Source organism: Diadema setosum, chromosome 14 (genome assembly GCF_964275005.1).
Source record: "Diadema setosum chromosome 14, eeDiaSeto1, whole genome shotgun sequence".
NCBI lineage: Eukaryota > Metazoa > Echinodermata > Echinoidea > Diadematoida > Diadematidae > Diadema > Diadema setosum.
In genome coordinates, this window is record NC_092698.1 from 17,765,105 (window position 1) to 17,784,350 (window position 19,246).

The window sequence follows — 19,246 nt, forward strand, 5'->3', positions numbered from 1 at the left end:
TCCGTTCGTAAAGCATTCTTATGAACGACTTTAAGGCGTTCTTACAGTCATTGTAAGAATTTAAGGCTTCTAGAATTGTCTCTCGACCCTACACAATCTTGCATAGTTCTTACGATGTTCGTACAACGTTCGTATGGCCGTCTCATGAAGAGAGGGTTTAATACGAAGTTAAAAAAAACTTGGACAAGACCATTGACCAGGCTACGAACTTACAAACGGTCTACCAATGCTGGTTTCGTACGACCTTCTTAAGAAGATCTTACGAAATTGTCTAAAAATTGTTTGTACTGCATTCGTAGCAGTTCTTAATGGTATTTGTGAGCAAGCCATAAGTTCTTGCATAACTGCTGTGATTTTTTCCCTACTCCTTTTAATATACTGTTAGTAGAAGTAGAGAATTTTTGTTTGTAAATTAGCAGCTGTGGTCTATCTTACACTTTGTACATGTGCATCCAGCTTGGGCCACATGATTGATTGACAGGCGAAGAATTTTGAAACAGGTGTTGTATAAAAGATCATTTTGCAGTTACGGTTGGTATGGTGTCACATTTCAATATTTACATTCAGACGTTGAGGATAAGCTCTATGGGGCGCCAAGTGTCGCACGGTCGATTTCGTCAACGAAATGACTGATTTCATGATGAAATGACCATTTTGTTGACAAAATGACTGATTTCGTGACGAAATCTACCGTGCGACACCTGGTGCCCCATAGAGCTTATCCTCACAGTTAGGGATCACTGTCTGAGTGTAGCTATAGTATGTGTAAAAAATCAAAATTGCAAATGACTTTCCGAGATATTATTCATAAAGGAAGCCCTGCTTTTATCTTCTCTGTCCCCACCCCCATATTTCTTAGGAGTTGCCCTAAATTACCCGATCCTTACTCTACACTCATTTCTCCGTCTCTCACTTCTGAATTGGTGACGTAGGAGAAAACTGCAGTCGATGTTGTAGCTGGAGATATTATAAGCAGAAGGGCCCGCATCATGTTCTTATGAGTCAAAGATGTTGATGAGCGACCATGACTTGCAGTGTGCATTGCATTCGATTTGGCATATTTAGAATGTCTTTGTGTCCATGGAATTTAGACATGCACCCAACCTCTCTCCATCCACGAAAACCAAATCCCACAGTGGTGTGAATATCCATAATTCATGGACGATTCTTACTTTGTATCTCAGATGAGATAACAAAACTGAAATAATGTTTAGTTACAAAAAGGAAAACAGTAAAGTATAAAGTATAATTGTGATTATGCCCTTGCACATGTAACAAGTGTATTACATCACTCTATTTTAACAGTGTGTATTATCATACCAGATATGTTCTTTATGATGCATCCATTGACATTATCACATATTTGACTGCGCCTTTGAATGTTTCTTTAATTAACAGATATATGGTGCTATACAAATGATGTGGATCATCATCATCATCATATGCTTATCACTGAATGTGGCAAAATTGTGATGAATAGATTTGCAATAAATTGATGGTTTGTAAAAAGATGATCTTTCCACAAGACTAGTACTTGTTTATTGTTAGCGTATGTGTGAGTAACATGATTCCATAAGTTATGTTGGTAGAGAGGAAGAAAGCATACAGATATACATACTCATAAGTATTATGTATATATATATATATATATATATATATATATATATATATATATATATATATATACAAATTGCAAATATATGTATGTATTTACTCGATCACTACATACAATAGTTGAGACCCCTTCTCACACATACACACACTCTCCCTCTGAGTGTGTGTATGTACATATGAAGAGTTTGTTTGCAAAAACCGTTAAGTCCATATTTGTCAAATGGAGATATTTGCGATTAAATGTCAAGAAAAATAAAGAGAATAATAAGAACATTTTTGCTTCTTTTGATCATAACTTCAAAAATATACCTTTATATGTAGTGACCAGTATATCATTTAAAAGGTATTATTTTGTACTTTATGACAGAGACCGTACTTCAAAATCTTCAAAAATGGACTTATCGGTTTTTGCAAACAAACTCTTCATATTATATATGCACATAAATGATAAATAAATGTAAAAGTAAAAGCAAACAGGGAATTGACCACAAATATATATATATATATATGAAGAGTTTGTTTGCAAAAACCGATAAGTCCATTTTTGAAGATTTTGAAGTACGGTATCTGTCATAAAATACAATATATATATTGTTATGGCTTAATTTTGTTATTGTTCTCTCAGTATCAACACTTGAGAAAGGGCGGCGAGACGCTCGAAAATTTGTGTGAATAAATAAACCGTTGGTGAATACAGCATGAACTTTGTTGCAGCTTTGTTACTTATATATATATATATATATATATATATATATATATATATATAATTTTTTATTCATTTATTTATCTATCTATCTATCTTTATTCATTTATCTATTTTACAGGGCTCGACACTGGAGGTGGCCCAATTGCCTGAGGCCACTGAAATTTGATGTCGGCAACCAGATATTTCTTTTGGTGGCCCAATTTAGCAGCTAAATTTCAAACTGAATTTTGATATTTTATTTTTATTTCGGGCCACGATTTCAAACTCAAGATTTTATTGACCCACGTATGCCACAAAAAAAAAAAAAAGTTAATGTACCAAATGTTCAATGCATCATATAAAAAGTGCCTTCAGGTTTTCTGACAATGATTTTATGGTAACATAATGTCTCTATTCTTTGTTTTTACTACAGTTACGGACTAATGGTACAGACTTGGTACAGAACTATAGTATACACTAGGAATAGAGTCATTATGTTACTATAAAATCATTGTCAGAGACCCTTAAGAAAAAGTGTGAAGCTTTGAAAATAATTGATGCAAACATTAAAAGTAGCTGAACGCTAAAAATACGTTAAAATATCTTCCTTTCATCTTTTGTGTACTGGAACCAACACATGGACGATAAAATCCTCACCATATACTCACACAAAGTATAAATAAAATTAGGACCTACATTTCAGGCTGCAGATGTAGTCCTGCATTTACGTTTTCTTCCTCCAGTTTCTTTTACAAATGTCTGCTGCGAACGTTCCATTCACCTAATTCCTATTATTAGTAAACAACCAGTCACAATAAGACGCGTCACATGAGCCTGTAACAATTATCATCACGTTTTCCAAGGATTGACAGAATGTACCAATCATCAGGCAATATTAATCTTAAATTCAAGTTTTGTTTGTTTGTTTGTTTGTTTTTTATTAAATTTGGGGGAAAATGAGCAACGAAATAGATAATAGACTAAAGAGCTAGGGTAAACCAAAGACAAATGATTGGTTGACCAAGACGTTTGGGGCACGTACGTCCACAATAAAGGTCAAACGAAAACAGAAGACGAAAGAAAAAGAAGAATAAAACTAGATGAATGAATAAAATACATACATTGTACATCGTGTAATTATATTGATCCACCGATATACAATTGTACTAGTAAATGCGGTAGAATGCAAGCGTGGAGCTTTATAATTGGTGGAAAGTATGCAGCGTGAGACTGGTAAAACTCCTCTCTCGATATCAATTACCGGTTTAATGGAGTGATACTTCTGTGTAAATAGGAGATAATGTCGACACCCGACCATGTACCAGCTGGTGCGTGAGAAATCGAGTGAGCAAGTGAAGTTTACGTTCGCTTCTCGCTGCGCTAGCTCAACTAGCCAGCCACTCGTTCGCGTCGATCGGCATTGCATAACGACGCCAGCTTTTACGAGCTTTGCCTTTGGGAGAGCAACTCGACACTGCCACTGCGACAGGCTCTACGTCGATTACGTGTATACGGTAAGTGCAGTACATTACTAGTACACGCCTATTTTTTCAGCCGTTTTTACGTCATTTTGTGGAGTCTTTTTGTGTGAATAAATTTGAAATTCTTAAGTGATCTTACACGCAATTTGTGCGTTTTGTGCCACCGTTTTTCATAAATCATGCAGCTTTTTCCAACGTCGTGTGCCGTGATAGCAGCAAAGGCGGCGTTCACAAATTTGATCTAGGCGCAGCATGTCGTTGGTGTACATCCGACGCTAAATGTGTTCGCTTTTCAATAGTGGCTAAAATTACATTTCTTTCATCTTGACACGTTGAAATTAATTTGATACTGAGATAAGACTAGTCATTACCGTCACAAAGATTCTCCAGCACATGTGTGAAAGTTTTGTAGTGGAATTAAGCTGCAATTTTGTCATCAGATCAAGGATTTATGGCCATGCCACCATACACCATGGTCCATGGCATGATCGTGGAGATCGAGGGCAGGCATCATCACCCCCCCCCCCCCCCATCGCTGACCCACTCGCCGACCCACTCGCCATCTGCATTAACCAGTCAGTAGACTAGAACCCTCTGGGACTGGGATATTATGTCTAGCTTCTAAGTACTATTTTTCATATTGAATCTAGAATCTAGACCCTATTCTATCCAGTACAGTTACATTGCTGGTTCCTTGTAAGTTGTATGGTTGGGTGTTCATAATATCGGACACCTAACGTTTTTCTATCAATAGAAACGTGAAAAATCTCACAATTTGCCTGAAATTTTACTCACGTGTGGAGAAAATACTCCGGATTCACAAGCGCGCACTGAAAATGCGATCTGAGGTACGCGCTCTAGATGGCGGCTTCGAACGCGTGGGGTGTCATTTTTTCCGCACTCAGTTGCCGGGCTCATATCGACCGACCACCCCGCCCTCTATTGACAATACCTATAAAGCGTACTTAAACGCGTTTTTTCGACAAGCTGCTGTTTTTTTCTAGTCGTAATTTTTTTCCCCAATAATATTTGAATATATTTTGAATCCTTCGATATTACTTTTGAAGGACTGTTTGATGAATTTGACTTGATTTTCATTAGGAAACTTTTCATCGTAATTGAAATAAATTAGATGAGTCGGTTTGTTTTTTCACATTCATTTCTCGTTTCTGCATCAACTCGTACGGTCGTAGCGGGCGACAAAATGTTTATGTCATGTGTATGTGTAACGTGTGTGCACGATCGTACAAGCGGCGGTGACAATTTTGCGGTCAAAATCGTCAAATTTATTACGGAAGGATACTCTACATCTAACAATGAGTCAGCAAAGGTAGGCCTAGTTATATGTAGTTACACGATAAACCTTATTCGATTTTGCTAACTTTCGGTAATTTAGAGGGAATACTTAGAATCTAGTCTAGTTGTTTTCGCCACATTTTACTCGGTAGCGTAGCCCAGTGAAGAATCGAACACAGTTGCGCGTAGTCCCATGCGTACATTTTCTTTCTGTACGCGCAATGCCATTATAATGCGCGGTCGGTCGTTATGGACCCGGTCGGTGGGTTGGACCCCTACCATACTTGAAAACAGTTTCAACATGAAACCATTTCTGATCACTATCAATGCCTGGTTTTATGTTGAATTTTTTTTTTCGTATTTTTTCAGCGTGTATCATCCAGATCCAGAATATCACCCAGATCCAGAATTTAACTAGGGTAGTAGAGGTCTACATGACTAACATTAGTCATCCTGCCGCCAGCCGCCCGGGCCCTTAATTCAGCCACAACACCATCCAAAATTTGACCGCTGGCTGTCTTATAACTTGGGTGGGAAAGAAATGTTTTTAATATGTCTTTGTCAGATAAGACATATAGACCTTTAAGTAAGAAACATTGGAAACAAGAAAAGCTTATCATTTTTTCTTCTCTTTTTGTTTATCTTTGAATCTTTCAGCTGATTGTTGACAGGGTACAGAGTGTTATAGAAGTGCGTAAACGGTATGAAGCTGCACGGGGAGTGGCTGCTGCAGTATGGAATCTCCGTATTGCTCTACTGCATGCTGGGAATGTTTCGCTCTGCTGAGGCGGGGCGAGAAATCGACTCAAATATCTACTGTGGTGGTAAGTCCTCACAAGGAGGGAAGTAAACCAGATTAAATATTTACCTCCGCCAAGGAAGGAGGTTATGTTTCATCAGCGTTTGTTTGTATGTTTGTTTGTCTACAGGTTTGCAAAATAGCTCAAAAGGTTGTGAATGGATATGAAACTTACAGGAAAGGTTAAGAATGACACAAGGAACAGATGATTGAATTTGTTAGTGATCCAGGAATTTTTTTGTATTTTATGAAGGATTTTCGATATTTTGGAAGGTACAGTAGGGTCAGTGAACTTGGGAGTTAAAGCTACAGGTGCATTTTTTAGATTTGCATATTTATGCTCCTCTGCAATTCACAATTTTGTTCATTTCAGCCAGCCACTTTGGTAGTTGGAATAAAATCCATGGTTAAAATGTGCTCCGTGGACTCAAACAAGCTTGAAATATGCTTATCGTGTGTAACACGCCTTTACACATTGGAATTTTACGATTTGTTGACTAGACTTAAATGACGTTTGCGAATGTCAGCCAGTTGGTGTTCTCAGTCGTGGATCCTCCCATTCTATCATTGCAGCTTGCAGGGCACTGATTAATGAAGTTGAGTACGCCATCTCTCAAGAAGACCCCCGCCAGATGATCACCGTGGGCAGCTTTAGGATCGACCCCAATGGCAAGCAGAAACACACAAAAGTGAGAACCAGAAGTCCTGTTTGACTTGATGCAACAATTTTTAATTCTTGTGTGTGGACATGCAACAAATTGCTAACTCTTGCAATATGTACGCTGTACATTTTATCATGATTGGATTTTTGTTTTGTTATTTGTAAAATCTTGAGATAGTTTGCCCTGCACAGCGTGTGTGAACGGCATGCAAAAACCCAATTTTTAATCCCATACTGCAAGTAGCCACACTAGGTCTGCACACTCTGGTGCCTTGGGTCGCGCCCCAGTCATTGTCTGGGCATGCACAGTCTACATTTTAATAGAGCACTTCATTTGCAATGGGTTGACTATTTTTTTTTTCCATTCGTAAAGGGCATTTGAGTATGTTTGACTTGTCACCACAAATGCCCCAAATTTTAAAAGATTACAGGATGTATATATACATGTCATTTGAGATTACAAAATTTGGTAATACTGTTGAGCAATATAACCTTATATGTGAACTTGGTGGTTGGGATGGGAACAACACTCTACTCGTACTCTCACTTCTACATGCTACTTCTCCAAAGACAGGATTGGTTCGCTGCTGTGATATTATGACTGTTATGAGTACCTAGAAGCATTCATACCAGGTGACTTTTACCAGTCAACACCGAGCTTCAAGAGATATGGCTGAGAATCCAGTCTAGCTCCCTCTAGAGTTGGACACTGCACACCTTTAGATGTGCCTGCACAGGTTACCGTATACAAACTGTGCAATAGAAATCCACATCACATCTCAATGTTTACATTATGTAGTGGAAGATATTGCTTCAGGCAACACTGTGTGCAGTTTCAAACCATATTAATTGTATATGTGGCAGAGAGGTGTTGGCTACAATTTGTAAACCCAAAACAAGCCCATGTCCCTTAATGCTGTTTCTGGTTTGGTTTTATTGGTTTGTGCAGGACATCTACCAAAAAATAAACTCTGAATAAGTTCATATCTTTCTGCAATTTGTTTTGTGTAGTTCAGTTTTTTTTTTTTTTTTTTTTCTACAGGATATGACTGGTCTGGTTTTATTTTGTTTCTTTGGATCTGTTTTGTTTTGTTTTAGGGTCATACTGACCCTATAGTTTTATAATGGCTTTAAATAAAAAAGAACAAAAGAATTGATTCTGGATATTGTGAAATGAAATAATGCTACATTCTTTTGTACTTTCCTAAAGGCAAAAGAAAAAGTGATGGTGAACTTTTCTGATGAAATAATGTACAATATGAAAAAAAAAAAAATGTTTATGCCCATGGCCCTTCTCTTCTGTTCACTTTGAAGATACCATATGCAGGTTCTGAAGCACATCTGACCGAAGTCGTGGAGAGTGTCTGCGAGAAAATGACTGATTATGCAGAGAAGCTTAATCCTGAAACTCAGGAGAAGAGTTATGTCAGGTACAATTCCCGCAACGGTGAAGACATCGAACTTGAGCACGTGTCCATCAACTCCAGCACTGGAAAAATCCTACAAGTTGCAGTAAGTCACTTTGTTCTATCTTTTATGCCAAAATATGAAGATATCTTGCTATCCCTACTCTTGTACATTATTTTGTTGTTTAGTCTGTCCTTAGACATATTTTCCTTGATTTCTTCTTTATTTGGATGAAATTACAACACCTGCTTTTCTTTTCTATAAGTGGAAATGATGCAATCATTGAATGCTTTCTCATATCAATTTATAGCTCTTTGGTATTCTTGTTTCCACACCTACATTCAGCAGTGTGTAGCAAAAAACTGAAGGTACACCATGTAACTTGCCCAAGACATCACAAATATGCTTCATTTCTATGGATAAGACATGAAATTCATGAAAACATTTCAAAATCCCTTTAACACTGATGTCAAGATTTTCTGATAAACAATGTACAGCCAGCAAATGACTGGTGGTTACAGTTGGGAATTATTCAAAGTGTTGAAACACTAAATTGATATCATCATCTTGGCCGGCCATAAAGAAAACAATCTTTCTCCCCCTAAATAATACATGACCAACTTCTATGTATATCATATGCTATAGTTCTCAGTAGCCCTACATGTATTCCTTCTTGTGTCATTGAAGAACAGCCCATGGCAGTTTTATCCATAAATCAATTTACTGTTATTATCACTTTGTGTCAATAACGATCATCAGGGTGTGCCGGATAACAGGAATTAATTCAGACAACTTCATGTAGAGAAGATTTTTCACTACATATTTAACATCATACCCTCCAAAAGAGACTAGCTTTACTTTAACCTGCCAAGGACGGTTTGATTTTGCTACATCACACACTTCCCATAGACACCTGCCCGAGTATACTCGGGACTCTTCGTCAACGGGTTAATGTGCTAGAAATTTTATGACAGCCTTACAAGGTTACATAGCTGCAGAAACTCATACACTCAATATGAGTAGTATTTTTGTTTGTTTGTTTTTTGTGTGTATTTTATTGTATTTTTTTTTTCATACAAACAGCCAAACATGATTTAAGCAGAGAAAGACATATGGCTGGAGCAAGAACATTAGTCATTGTTTGCCATTAGATGTTTCAATAACACACAAAATATCAACTGCTACACTAGAGAGTTTTTACCCGCTGGCAGGATCAACCGCATGTGCACATGTATTGTACAAGGTCATCACGGGTCGCTGACTGTCTCTACGGTGTTCGACATCCGCTGAAGGGGTCAGGTGTTCTTAAAAGTGACATTATGCCACGATTTGGATTGCATCGAAGTATAAAACAATGATATTGGTCTCGTTCTGACAAGTTGAATTATTGACTTTTGAGGACCGAGTGACGGGTGGAAGTCCACGGGAGACATTCAATAAAGAGAGATTCCAGATTTTGCCAATGATCCATTCTTCTTCTCAAATGATAAAAATCATGCCCCCCCCCCCCCCCCCAAAAAAAAAAAAAAAAAGAGAAGAAGAAAAGAAAAAAAAAAAGAATTGATGATGCCAGGGTCTGTTATTGAATTGCCAATTCGTGACCTCTGGGAATCAGCACAGTGATTGTTTCTTGGGCCCCCGATGTAATCGAGCTCGGCTGTCAATTAATTTGCGAGATCTGTTTTTGAGATTGGGAGATTGGAGCGAACTCGTGTGATGGAAAATCAATGCCACATGTTTGCCGATAAGGCTATTGATTGGTGACTCACTGGAAATGTGTTTTGACAAATATGCTCGCGGGATGATGTAGAAATCTGGCGTTACGCGGTCTTCCCACTTGCCACTTGCACTTCGTCACAGGAGATCTGTCCCCATGGAAGGGTATCATCAACAAGTCCGACCATGGTTCGAGGAAATCACCCCTTGAAAGTGATTTTGATTATTTTAAAGAAAGGAATGTTTTGAATATGCCCCTGTCATGCCTACAATTAAATCTACCCTTATCATACTTACAATTATTGATCTACTGCCACAAATATGATGACACTGACATTGATATGACAATCATGATCGTGGAGAATTCAGTGAGTAAGATTTGCACAATAATGGTAGATGTTGCTTGCAGAACCCAACTAAATCATGGTCAATATTCCTATGTGAGTTGTAACAAGGAGGACAGGTGATACCTCCTTGGTTCTATTCTACCTTGTGAAGAGTTTCGCCTTGTCTCCTCACATGTTGCCCTGGCAGGGGAGATACCAGTATTGTTTCTTTTGTTCCCAACTGTGCAGTTTTCTTTTCTTTTTCATCTTTTTTTTTCGTCCCTCTCTTTTTTTTCAGCACAGCAGAAGAGCAGTTCATTTGTACGTTTCATTTTCTGATGCCTACTGTGATGTAATAACAACATCGGATTACTTGTACATGCACATCTTTTTCATTATTGCTAACAATAATTCTTGACAGCTTTCTTCTTTGCCTAATGTCCCATGTTTGCATTATGTGTGACAAACTGTTGAGGCTCAGTGGATACGACCACAGTCTCTCAATCTTAAGGTCCGTGGTTCAAGTCCCCCTGGCAGCAGCAGTTGGTACCCACTAGACAAGACACTTTATCCTCGTAAGACGTGGTCAGACTGGCAAAAGATCGAGAAGTTTGAGATCATGATCTTTAAGATTTTGAGGTTTTGCCAGTGTGACCGCAAACTTCCCGTGAAGCTTCTTGCGAACTTTCCCACTCAAACTCAAACCCCCCACCCCCGCCAACTTCTTGATCTTTTGCCAATGTGACCTCTACAAACTAAAACTTCGTGAAGTTTGTCACATGACCAGTCCACCACCTGTTTGTGGGCAGTGCCTCCAAAGCTTGCGGCCATTGTGATGCACAGGTGTTCATTGTTACGTCACAATAACAAGCCATCAGACGGCGTACTCTTTCTTTTTTTTTCTTATGCATGCCCACTAGTGACCCAAATTTCTTGATCCATAGATCAAAAAGTTTGGCTGCCATTGTGACTGGACGACAAAAGATTGTTAATCTTTTGCCAGCCTGACCGCGCCTATTGTGTAGTCCTTCATAGGTGACATAGAGCTATTGGTCCCGTGATAACTTGATCATTTTAATAAGCATTCAAGTGCTTCCTTAGTGGCGATATTAAATAAATCAAAACAAACAAACAAATTAGAAAACAAACTCTACATTGATGCACTGTGTACATTCTTTTTTTTTTATCAGTTTAGAATATCACATGTAGATGTGGATATATTTCATCAAGAGACTTAATGGAAGACCTTCAGTGGTATTGAACCCATAACCTTCACACGTACAGTGTTAGCCTGCAACACCACAGAGCCTGTTGCTTTTCCTCATGATTGCCATACACCCGCAATGCAAGATAAAGTGACTTTTTTTTTACAAATTATAAAGCATTGAGCAGTTTTTTAAGTACAGGTAGCCCACCATATTCTGCCTGGCTGGTTTATTGTCGATTTCCAGGGCTCACTGAAGCAACGAGGGCAAGTGATGATTGACAATTTCATTTGTGCTCTATGCTACAGACAAATTGTAGTGCATCAAAGTCTATTTCGGGTTTATTAGATTTTCTTGAGGAAGGCATATCTGCCTCTTCTGTGAGGATTCGAGTGGGGGGGATGAGTACACCTATCAGTTTCTTCCCAGGATACGGTCTCTGAGGTCGCAACCACTTGAGATGCGTACATTGCTTGCATTGTTGTCTGATCCGTGACACATGCTTGGCATTAGGGTCCCTTACCATATCAAATCCAGACCCTCGATTAAAGGAGGGAAATTGGCTGAATTTGATGATGCAGACATCAACCATCATTTCTTGTATGAATAGAGATTTTTCTTTTTATTTCATTTCTCTCTTTCTTTCTTTTCTTTTTTTTTTTTTTTAAGCATGTGCCTCTTTTCCATAGCAATGCAGTGTCTTTATTTGTAAGACATCTCACCTTAAAGGGATGGTACAGTATTGGTGGAGATGAGAATTTGGCTTCTAACTTTTTGCGAAATACCAAGAAAACACTTTTATGATATAGTACAGAGCATACCATTTTAAGAGGAATTCAAAGTTTATTTGATGAAAATCGGGTTTTGAATGACTGAAACATCCAAAAACAAAGTAAAACAAAGCGATCGTAATAAAGTGTGGGTCCCACACTTTAGTAGAATCCCTCTTTTTTGGATATCTCAGCCATTTCAGAACCAATTTTTAATCAAATAAACATTGAATTCCTCAGAGAATTACATGCTCTTTCATATTTCATAAGAGGTTTCTCATTATCTCACCAAAAAATGTTAGAAACCTGAAATTAGGTCTCAACCAAAACTATACAATCCCTTTAAAGGGTTGGTATAGTTTTGGTTGAGATGGGACTTCAGGTTTCCAACTTTTTGTGAGGTAAACAAGAAACAACTTATGAAATATTAAAGAGCATTCAATTCTAAGAGGAATTAAAAGTTTATTTGATGAAAATTTGTTTTGAATTGGCTGATACATCCAAAAGCAAGGAGATCCTAATAAAAGGAGGGACCCACCTTTTATTAGGACCACTTTGTTTAACTTTGTTTTTTTGATATCTTAGCCATTTCAAGCCCTATTTTCATCAGGTAAACTTTGAATTCCTTTTAGAATTGTATGCTCTTTAATATTTCATAAGTGGTTTCTAGTTAAATCTGAATTCCCCCATCTCAACCAAAACTATACCATCCATTTTTAGATAGACATGGCAAATGCTATTCAACTGATTTGATTCCATCCACTGGTGATGGCTTGCCCCATTTTCCCTCAAGTTTTCTTGAAGTTTCCTATTTACTGCTTACCACCTGAATGATACTTTAAGAAATGATTCTCTAACTGTCATCTTTCATAGTAGATAATCATAATGTCAGAAAATTACAATTCTAGTAATGCTGGTAAAGGAAAACGATGATAGTAATGATGATGTTACTTACAGTAAACAAAACATTGTCTATGCTTTGATAAACAGAGTATATTTCCTTTGTAAAGTTACTGTTCATTTTGATATGCCCTGTGTTTAAATTTATGTTAGCATGAGTCGTGTGATGAATACAGAGTGTACATATATTCAGAAATGGTTGCTCAGTGTGAAGAAACATAATTATTACATTTATCTCTCAAGAACATTTCCTACATTCTACCACTAGTTACATATATATGGTTAGGCAAGTGTGCAGATTATTTGCACATTCACAAAATTCAGTGTAAGAATTGAGCGTACAGTATGATGATAATAATACTTTTACCCAATGTTGGATATTAATGCATTCCATTCTCCAAATCTGGTATAGGTAGGCCTACAGCAGAGGTAAAAATTGAGTGAATTCTCCTTACAACAATCCTGCTTTCATGCATGATGTGTAGAAAGAGTATTTGGAAAGAATGGCAGATTGACTTTTTTATTGTATGTTTTATCGTATGGTTCAAGACACCTCCAGTATACACACACACACACACACACACACACAAACAAAGAAGAAGAAAAAGAAAAGGGCCTTGTCGTTATTTCTGAAAACTGCCCTCTACTGGTAAAAGGTGAGGTAGTGTTTTTTGGACTCTGGAGTTCCCAGTCACACAAGCAGTGCATTGAGGTTTTCTTTAGTGCATTGCTTTGTCCGTGAAACAAAGAGGCTCTTGTGTGCCCCCTTTCCCCACCCCTATCCTCCTCAAATCCCAGAAATTTGGACCCCGCCTCTCCATCCCTCCCTCTCCTTCCCCCCTTTCCCCCCTCTTCCCCAAGGTATCCAAGGCTTCCCTCAGCTGTCACTTTCCAAATCAGTTTTGCAGCTTCTCCCCTGCTTTTCTGTGCCAGCAGGCTCACATGACTCTTCAGTCCCAACAACTCTATTCCATGTTGTGTTTCTTCCTGCAGCCCCCGCACTGAGATGATGGGAAAATGTTTTGGGATTTGGCTTTCTCATGGATAACAGTCATCACAGGAAGTGGTTCTTTGTTTTTTTGTTTTTTTTTTTTTTTTTTTTGTTTTGTTTGTTTTTTTTATTTGTTCCTAAGCAGATAATGATATGGCCTTCAAGGTTAAAAGTTTTGCTTAACCCCCCCCCCTTCTCTTTCTTTCTTTCTCTTTCCAGTGCGAAAATATACTTGAAGAGCATGAGGAGGACTTGGTGAGATCATTCAAGGAAGGGTCTGAGGATGTGGAAACCCGATTTTGCTCGTCTGTCACAAGTGAGTGTGAAACTTCTGGAGTGTAGTTCCTCCTTATACATAATTGGTAGTTGGCATCCAAAAGTCACTCCACACTCCTGTCTACTGTATACACCATATATTCTGCGAGTCTAAATTTTTGCGAAGCAGGAATACGCGACGATTTCTTGAGTGGTTAAAAATTGTACTGAACGGAGAAATGTACATGCGTACGTCACATCCACATCGGGATCAGATTCAATATTTTCGCGTGTCTTTAATTTCGCGAATAGCACCCGACTCACGAAATTCATGAAAATAAAAACCTCGCGAAATATTCAGCGTACACAGTATATGTTATACAGTATTATACATGTATGACTATAATATACAGAAGATGTTGAAATGGTCACACTCTTCGTTCATCAATAATTTTTTTTTTTTCACTTTTCATGAGACTTACAAATGTATGTTGAAAGGGAAGATAGCTGGTGGTAGATTTAGAGATGCCAACTTACATTTTGTAGTATTTTGTACTGTGTTTGTTTGTTTTGTTTTGTTTTGTTTTGTTTTTTGGCAAAAATACCGTAGGTTTCATCAAAAATTTCCTGCTTCCCCCCAAATTGTATTGCTACACATGTCTATTGCGGGAAAGGTGGAAATACTGTTTTTGCACAAAAATGCACCTTTTCAGCCCTCAGTACTCTGCGATACTGTTTACAAGGTTGGCAACCCTGTAGATTTTTCATAAGAAAGGAAACGTGTGAAGATCACTCTACTTGGTATGTGTCATTTATGACACTTCCAGTTTGATACTTAAATCAAATTTAGTGTTTATTTCTCTCACAAACTGATATCCAGTGATCACGCAGGAAGGAATAGCAATAAGATGTCTTGTAATCCATATAGCCTTGTTATTCTGCTGAATTTTGTTCTTTGATCCAGGGTGCTAATCCACTGAATTTTGTTTGTTAAACCATTATGTTTTTTTGTTTATCCCCCCCCCCCCCCATGACAGAACTTTGCGAGAGTCCATCATCGGAACGCGACGAGTTATGACCCTGAGGGAACAAGAATCCTTAAACAGCAAACCCTTGTGAGCCCATCTGCCATGTACAAGAGAGAGTGTGAGGAACATTTGGCCCATTTGACTCCCGCGCTGTGATACTGCAGGCTGCCAGATTTACTGTACGAGCTGAAATTTTCGCGGTGGTTTTATTTTCGTGAATTTCGCGAATCGCCTTCGAACTGCGAAAATAACAACGCACGATTAACTAAGTTCCGTTAGACCCTCGTAACCGTGAAATAAACAACACGCGAAAATGTCCTCCAAGTAGCAATTCGCGAAAATATCTGTACGCGAAAATTTCAGCTCGTACAGTACTGTGTGGATGCAGACTTTTGAGCAGTGCGCAGTTGCTTTTCAGTGGCTGTAACTTCTACGTTGTTTCTCTGCCATGTGAGCATTCTCTAAGACAGTTATACAGTTGTAGTATGTGATCTCAAGCCCCCGGTGATTTGCATTTCATAAACATCAATTCTTCTTGAGTGTGATTCTCTTTTTGCCAGGGAGGGGCACAGGGATTAAAACATCCATACTCAAGTCTCAATCATCAAAATGTTTGACTGGGATATTAGAGTTGTGAGCAACACATCCTCCTTAATCTAAGGTATAATACTAAGAATAATGATGTAGTTTAGGTAGTGTGCTTTTCAGATACATCAAACACTGGTTCAAAAAAAAAATAAAAAAAAAATGAAGAAATGGCCAAAGGTTCATGCACACACAGCACACAGTATCACAACTTACAATTCCTGACTGCATTCCTGCTCAAGTCTCTGCATTCCACCTAATCCATTCATTGAATCGTACAGAATGACCAGGATGTCGAGTGTTGCTATGATGTGTGCTATACTGTACTTTCACACTTTGAAAGAAAGTGGTCTGTGACCATCAAATTTAAAGGGGAAGTCCAGCCTGAAAATCAGTTTTTGCGAATAGAAGCTGGAAAACGTGAGGAACAGGGCAGGTATGGTTTAACCACACTCTGATGAAAATTTATAAAGTTTGTTATTTTTTTGAAGTTGTGATCATCAAAGCTTTGATTATCAACTCCACAAGGAATTGTTCAGTTTTCATCAGAATTTGCTAAACTCTAACAGTCCTGTTCCTCTAATTTCTCTTCTTTTGTTCAAACAAACTAATTTTTAGTGTGGGTTTCCCCTTTAGCCAAAATTCAGAGTAAGTTATAGGCAGATGGATGTATCAAAAATATGCACTTGGCAAACTGTGGGTTAAGCTGTTCCTCCATTCAGACCAAAATGAGGCCCCAGTGAAGATTCATAATCCTGCCAACCCCACGAAAGAGGAATGTTAAGTAGTTTTTATAACAGTTTGCCCGTTCAGATTAGCATGTCATTGGAAGCGCAAACCGACTTGATTAGGACTGCCTTGAAGCCTTGTTGCCCGGAGGAGAAGATTAATCGATCATTTACAAACATTCCTTGCACTAGCGCGTTTTGCGTCTTTGTATTTTCGAAGTGAAATGTTTTACTTCGCCATGACTTCTTCTGCAATGGATTTATTCCTATTCTGCTTTCTGTAATTGTTGATGTACGAACAGCACCTATCCGATTTTCCTACTAATAAGTGCCTTGTTGTCGTACTGCCAAATTTAATCAACAAAGTATGGCAGAATGATTGACATGTGGTGTTGTGGAATCATTCATGCGTCAGACGATGCTCATTACATATGCCTTAATGCATCCCGTTGTGTTGGCTCTCATTTTGTATTTGTTTGTGATCAGCAAAATTGGGTTCATTGAGCTCAGAAACAATGCATTGAGCACCCTAGAGGTGTAATACATGGCATTATCATCATTACATATTTACATATATATGAAAGAATTCTTTGCTTGCCAACGTGCACAAGTGGATCGTTACAGTGCCTCAGAATAGAAGGAAAGAGACCGATTTGTCGCTCTTTTCTCCAAGAAAAGTAAACCTGAGGCAATTGTTCTAAGTGCTGGCATTATTCTTATTACAGTGCAGTTCCGTTATAACAAAGTCCTATGGACTCGCAGTTTTCTTTTGTTATATTGAAATTTGTTATAGCCGAACAGTTCAGTGTATTAAGGTATATAGATGATAATTTTGGGACCTGAATTTTTACTCCATTGTAACGAGAAATTTGTCAGGGTATAACCGTGTTTGTTATAACGGGAGTGCACTCTATTGGCTTGTTCAAATGTATTTATAGAACCTTGCAAAATGGAAGGTATGAATATCAAGCCTAGATAGCCAATGATAATTGCATTGAATAAAAATATATTTCCTCTGTCTGATTGTAATATATAGGCAAATGCTGCACAAACGTGATTAATGTCAAAAAATACATGTAGCGGGTAGTAACAATGCAAAGGAGTTGAGATGGAAAAGAAAAAACAAACAAAACAAAACAAATTATGAGCATGGCTAGTCTTTTCCGCCAGAGGTTCACAAATTGCTGTGTAGGGGGAAAGTGTGGCAGTGGTACCATCTTGGCGTGGTACAAAACTATCAAGTGCCTCACCCGTGCCTCGGAGCATGGAAACGTCTGCCGTTTGAAAGTGAGAATAACTTTTACCCTCATTCCACAGTGCCTCACTGATTCCATTAGCCTCGCGTTATGGAGAATCGATACGATTAGGCAAGAGGAACCGTTCGTAGAAAGGAAATTACGCTAAGGAGTTGGTCCAGAGATGTGGAAATCAATTGATAGTGTTCGCTGTACTCTTTATTTCTCTCCCAAATGTCAAAATTTGTGGTGCCTTTGCTTTTGAGTATCTTGCCCTCCAGCCATATGCGTCATCCATATTGTAGAGATTCCTCCGTCTAAAGACCCCCCTTTCTTCAAAATGTTTTGATGTCATAGTTGTGAACTATCGAAACAAAATGTGCAGTCAGTGGGCATGTTTATTTTGTCTTGTGGAATTGGTAGGGAAGTGAATGAAAGCATGATCAAGGTTAGTTCAGCTACCCCCTCCTCCCCCCCCCCCCAAAAAAAATGAGAATAATAAATAAATGCATAAAAGCCATTTTGATGAAATTTAGCAACACAAAAATAGATGACACTAGACAGTCAAAAGGGGTTTTACGGCAATGTTTCTCTTTTCTATGTGGGGGAAGTGGCAAATGGTAAATAGGATTCAAATTAATGGTTGCATCAAGTTATATCAATTGCATTTGATTTGCAAATTGGCCTTCATCAATGTAAATAAGTAATCGGTCAGTTGCTATGAAAATACATCAATGAAAGAACCCTTGATTTGAATGAATATGCAGTACCTGCTGCTTTAAGGGTTCAGAACCATCACTGGCTATCGGGGGGGGGGGGGGGGGGGAGCTTGGTACTCTAGAAGTTAAGGGCGTCAATGTAATAGGTTGTGCGTTTGAATCCCACCCGAGTGTGTATACCCATGATTTTTATCGTGGCTATTATTCTGAACACTGAATAATTGGTATGTATTTACTTCAATGAAAGGCAGTTTGTCAATCAGTTGCAATAGCTACATAGAATTAAATTAAGGGTTATTATTCCTGACACTTTAATCTTACAATGATGGTTTTGTAATTCATTTTTTAGCAATGAGAATATATGTGTTCTGGATCCATGGCATTTGCTCCTTTGACAATTGCTCCCATGAAATATCTGCACGCTAAGCCAAACATAAATTCTACCCACAAACATAACCCTAACCATAACCCTAAGTCCTTGGAGGAAACAAGACAGGGAACAATTGTCACAGGAACAATTGTTGCTGGAGCTGATGTCATGTCACCATTTATACACAGTCCATTCATTCTATTTGTTGCCTTTTTGAAAATCAAACAAGGAAAAAACCTGCTTGATCTGTACACAGCAATTGAAGCAGAAGAAATTGAAATTATATGATAAATGAGAAATAAGCAAGTTACCTCAACGCAGTCTGTGTGTACATAGAACTGCCTTCTTTCCAGGGAATATTGTGAATAGCCATCCAGATTTTGTAGTAAGCCACTATGCAGTAACTCTGTAAAAGGAAATTTGTGGACAACACAGTACATGTGAGTGTAGATACAGTGTGCTACAAAAGATTTAG

At 38.2% G+C, this 19,246-nt stretch overlaps 1 protein-coding gene across 1 annotated transcript; it reads left to right on the forward strand.

Annotated features, from left to right (window-relative positions):
• The first annotated feature begins 5,738 nt into the window (after positions 1–5,738).
• LOC140238008 (protein canopy homolog 2-like) lies at positions 5,739–15,315 on the forward strand. Its single transcript, XM_072317936.1, has 5 exons — positions 5,739–5,900; positions 6,449–6,564; positions 7,851–8,048; positions 14,071–14,167; positions 15,144–15,315. Exons 1-5 carry the CDS (start codon positions 5,780–5,782, stop codon positions 15,182–15,184), a joined length of 573 nt encoding a protein of 190 aa, XP_072174037.1. The 5' UTR covers positions 5,739–5,779; the 3' UTR covers positions 15,185–15,315.
• Positions 15,316–19,246: the final 3,931 nt, after the last annotated feature.

What these genes read in the sequence shown, in the direction of transcription:
- LOC140238008 (XM_072317936.1), top strand. Translation starts at nt 5,780, where the DNA reads ATGAAGCTGCACGGGGAGTGGCTGCTGCAGTATGGAATCTCCGTATTG. An exon ending in CTCAAATATCTACTGTGGTG is followed by an intron (nt 5,901 to 6,448) that starts GTAAGTCCTCAC and finishes CTATCATTGCAG; the next exon opens with CTTGCAGGGCACTGATTAAT. An exon ending in GCAAGCAGAAACACACAAAA is followed by an intron (nt 6,565 to 7,850) that starts GTGAGAACCAGA and finishes TTCACTTTGAAG; the next exon opens with ATACCATATGCAGGTTCTGA.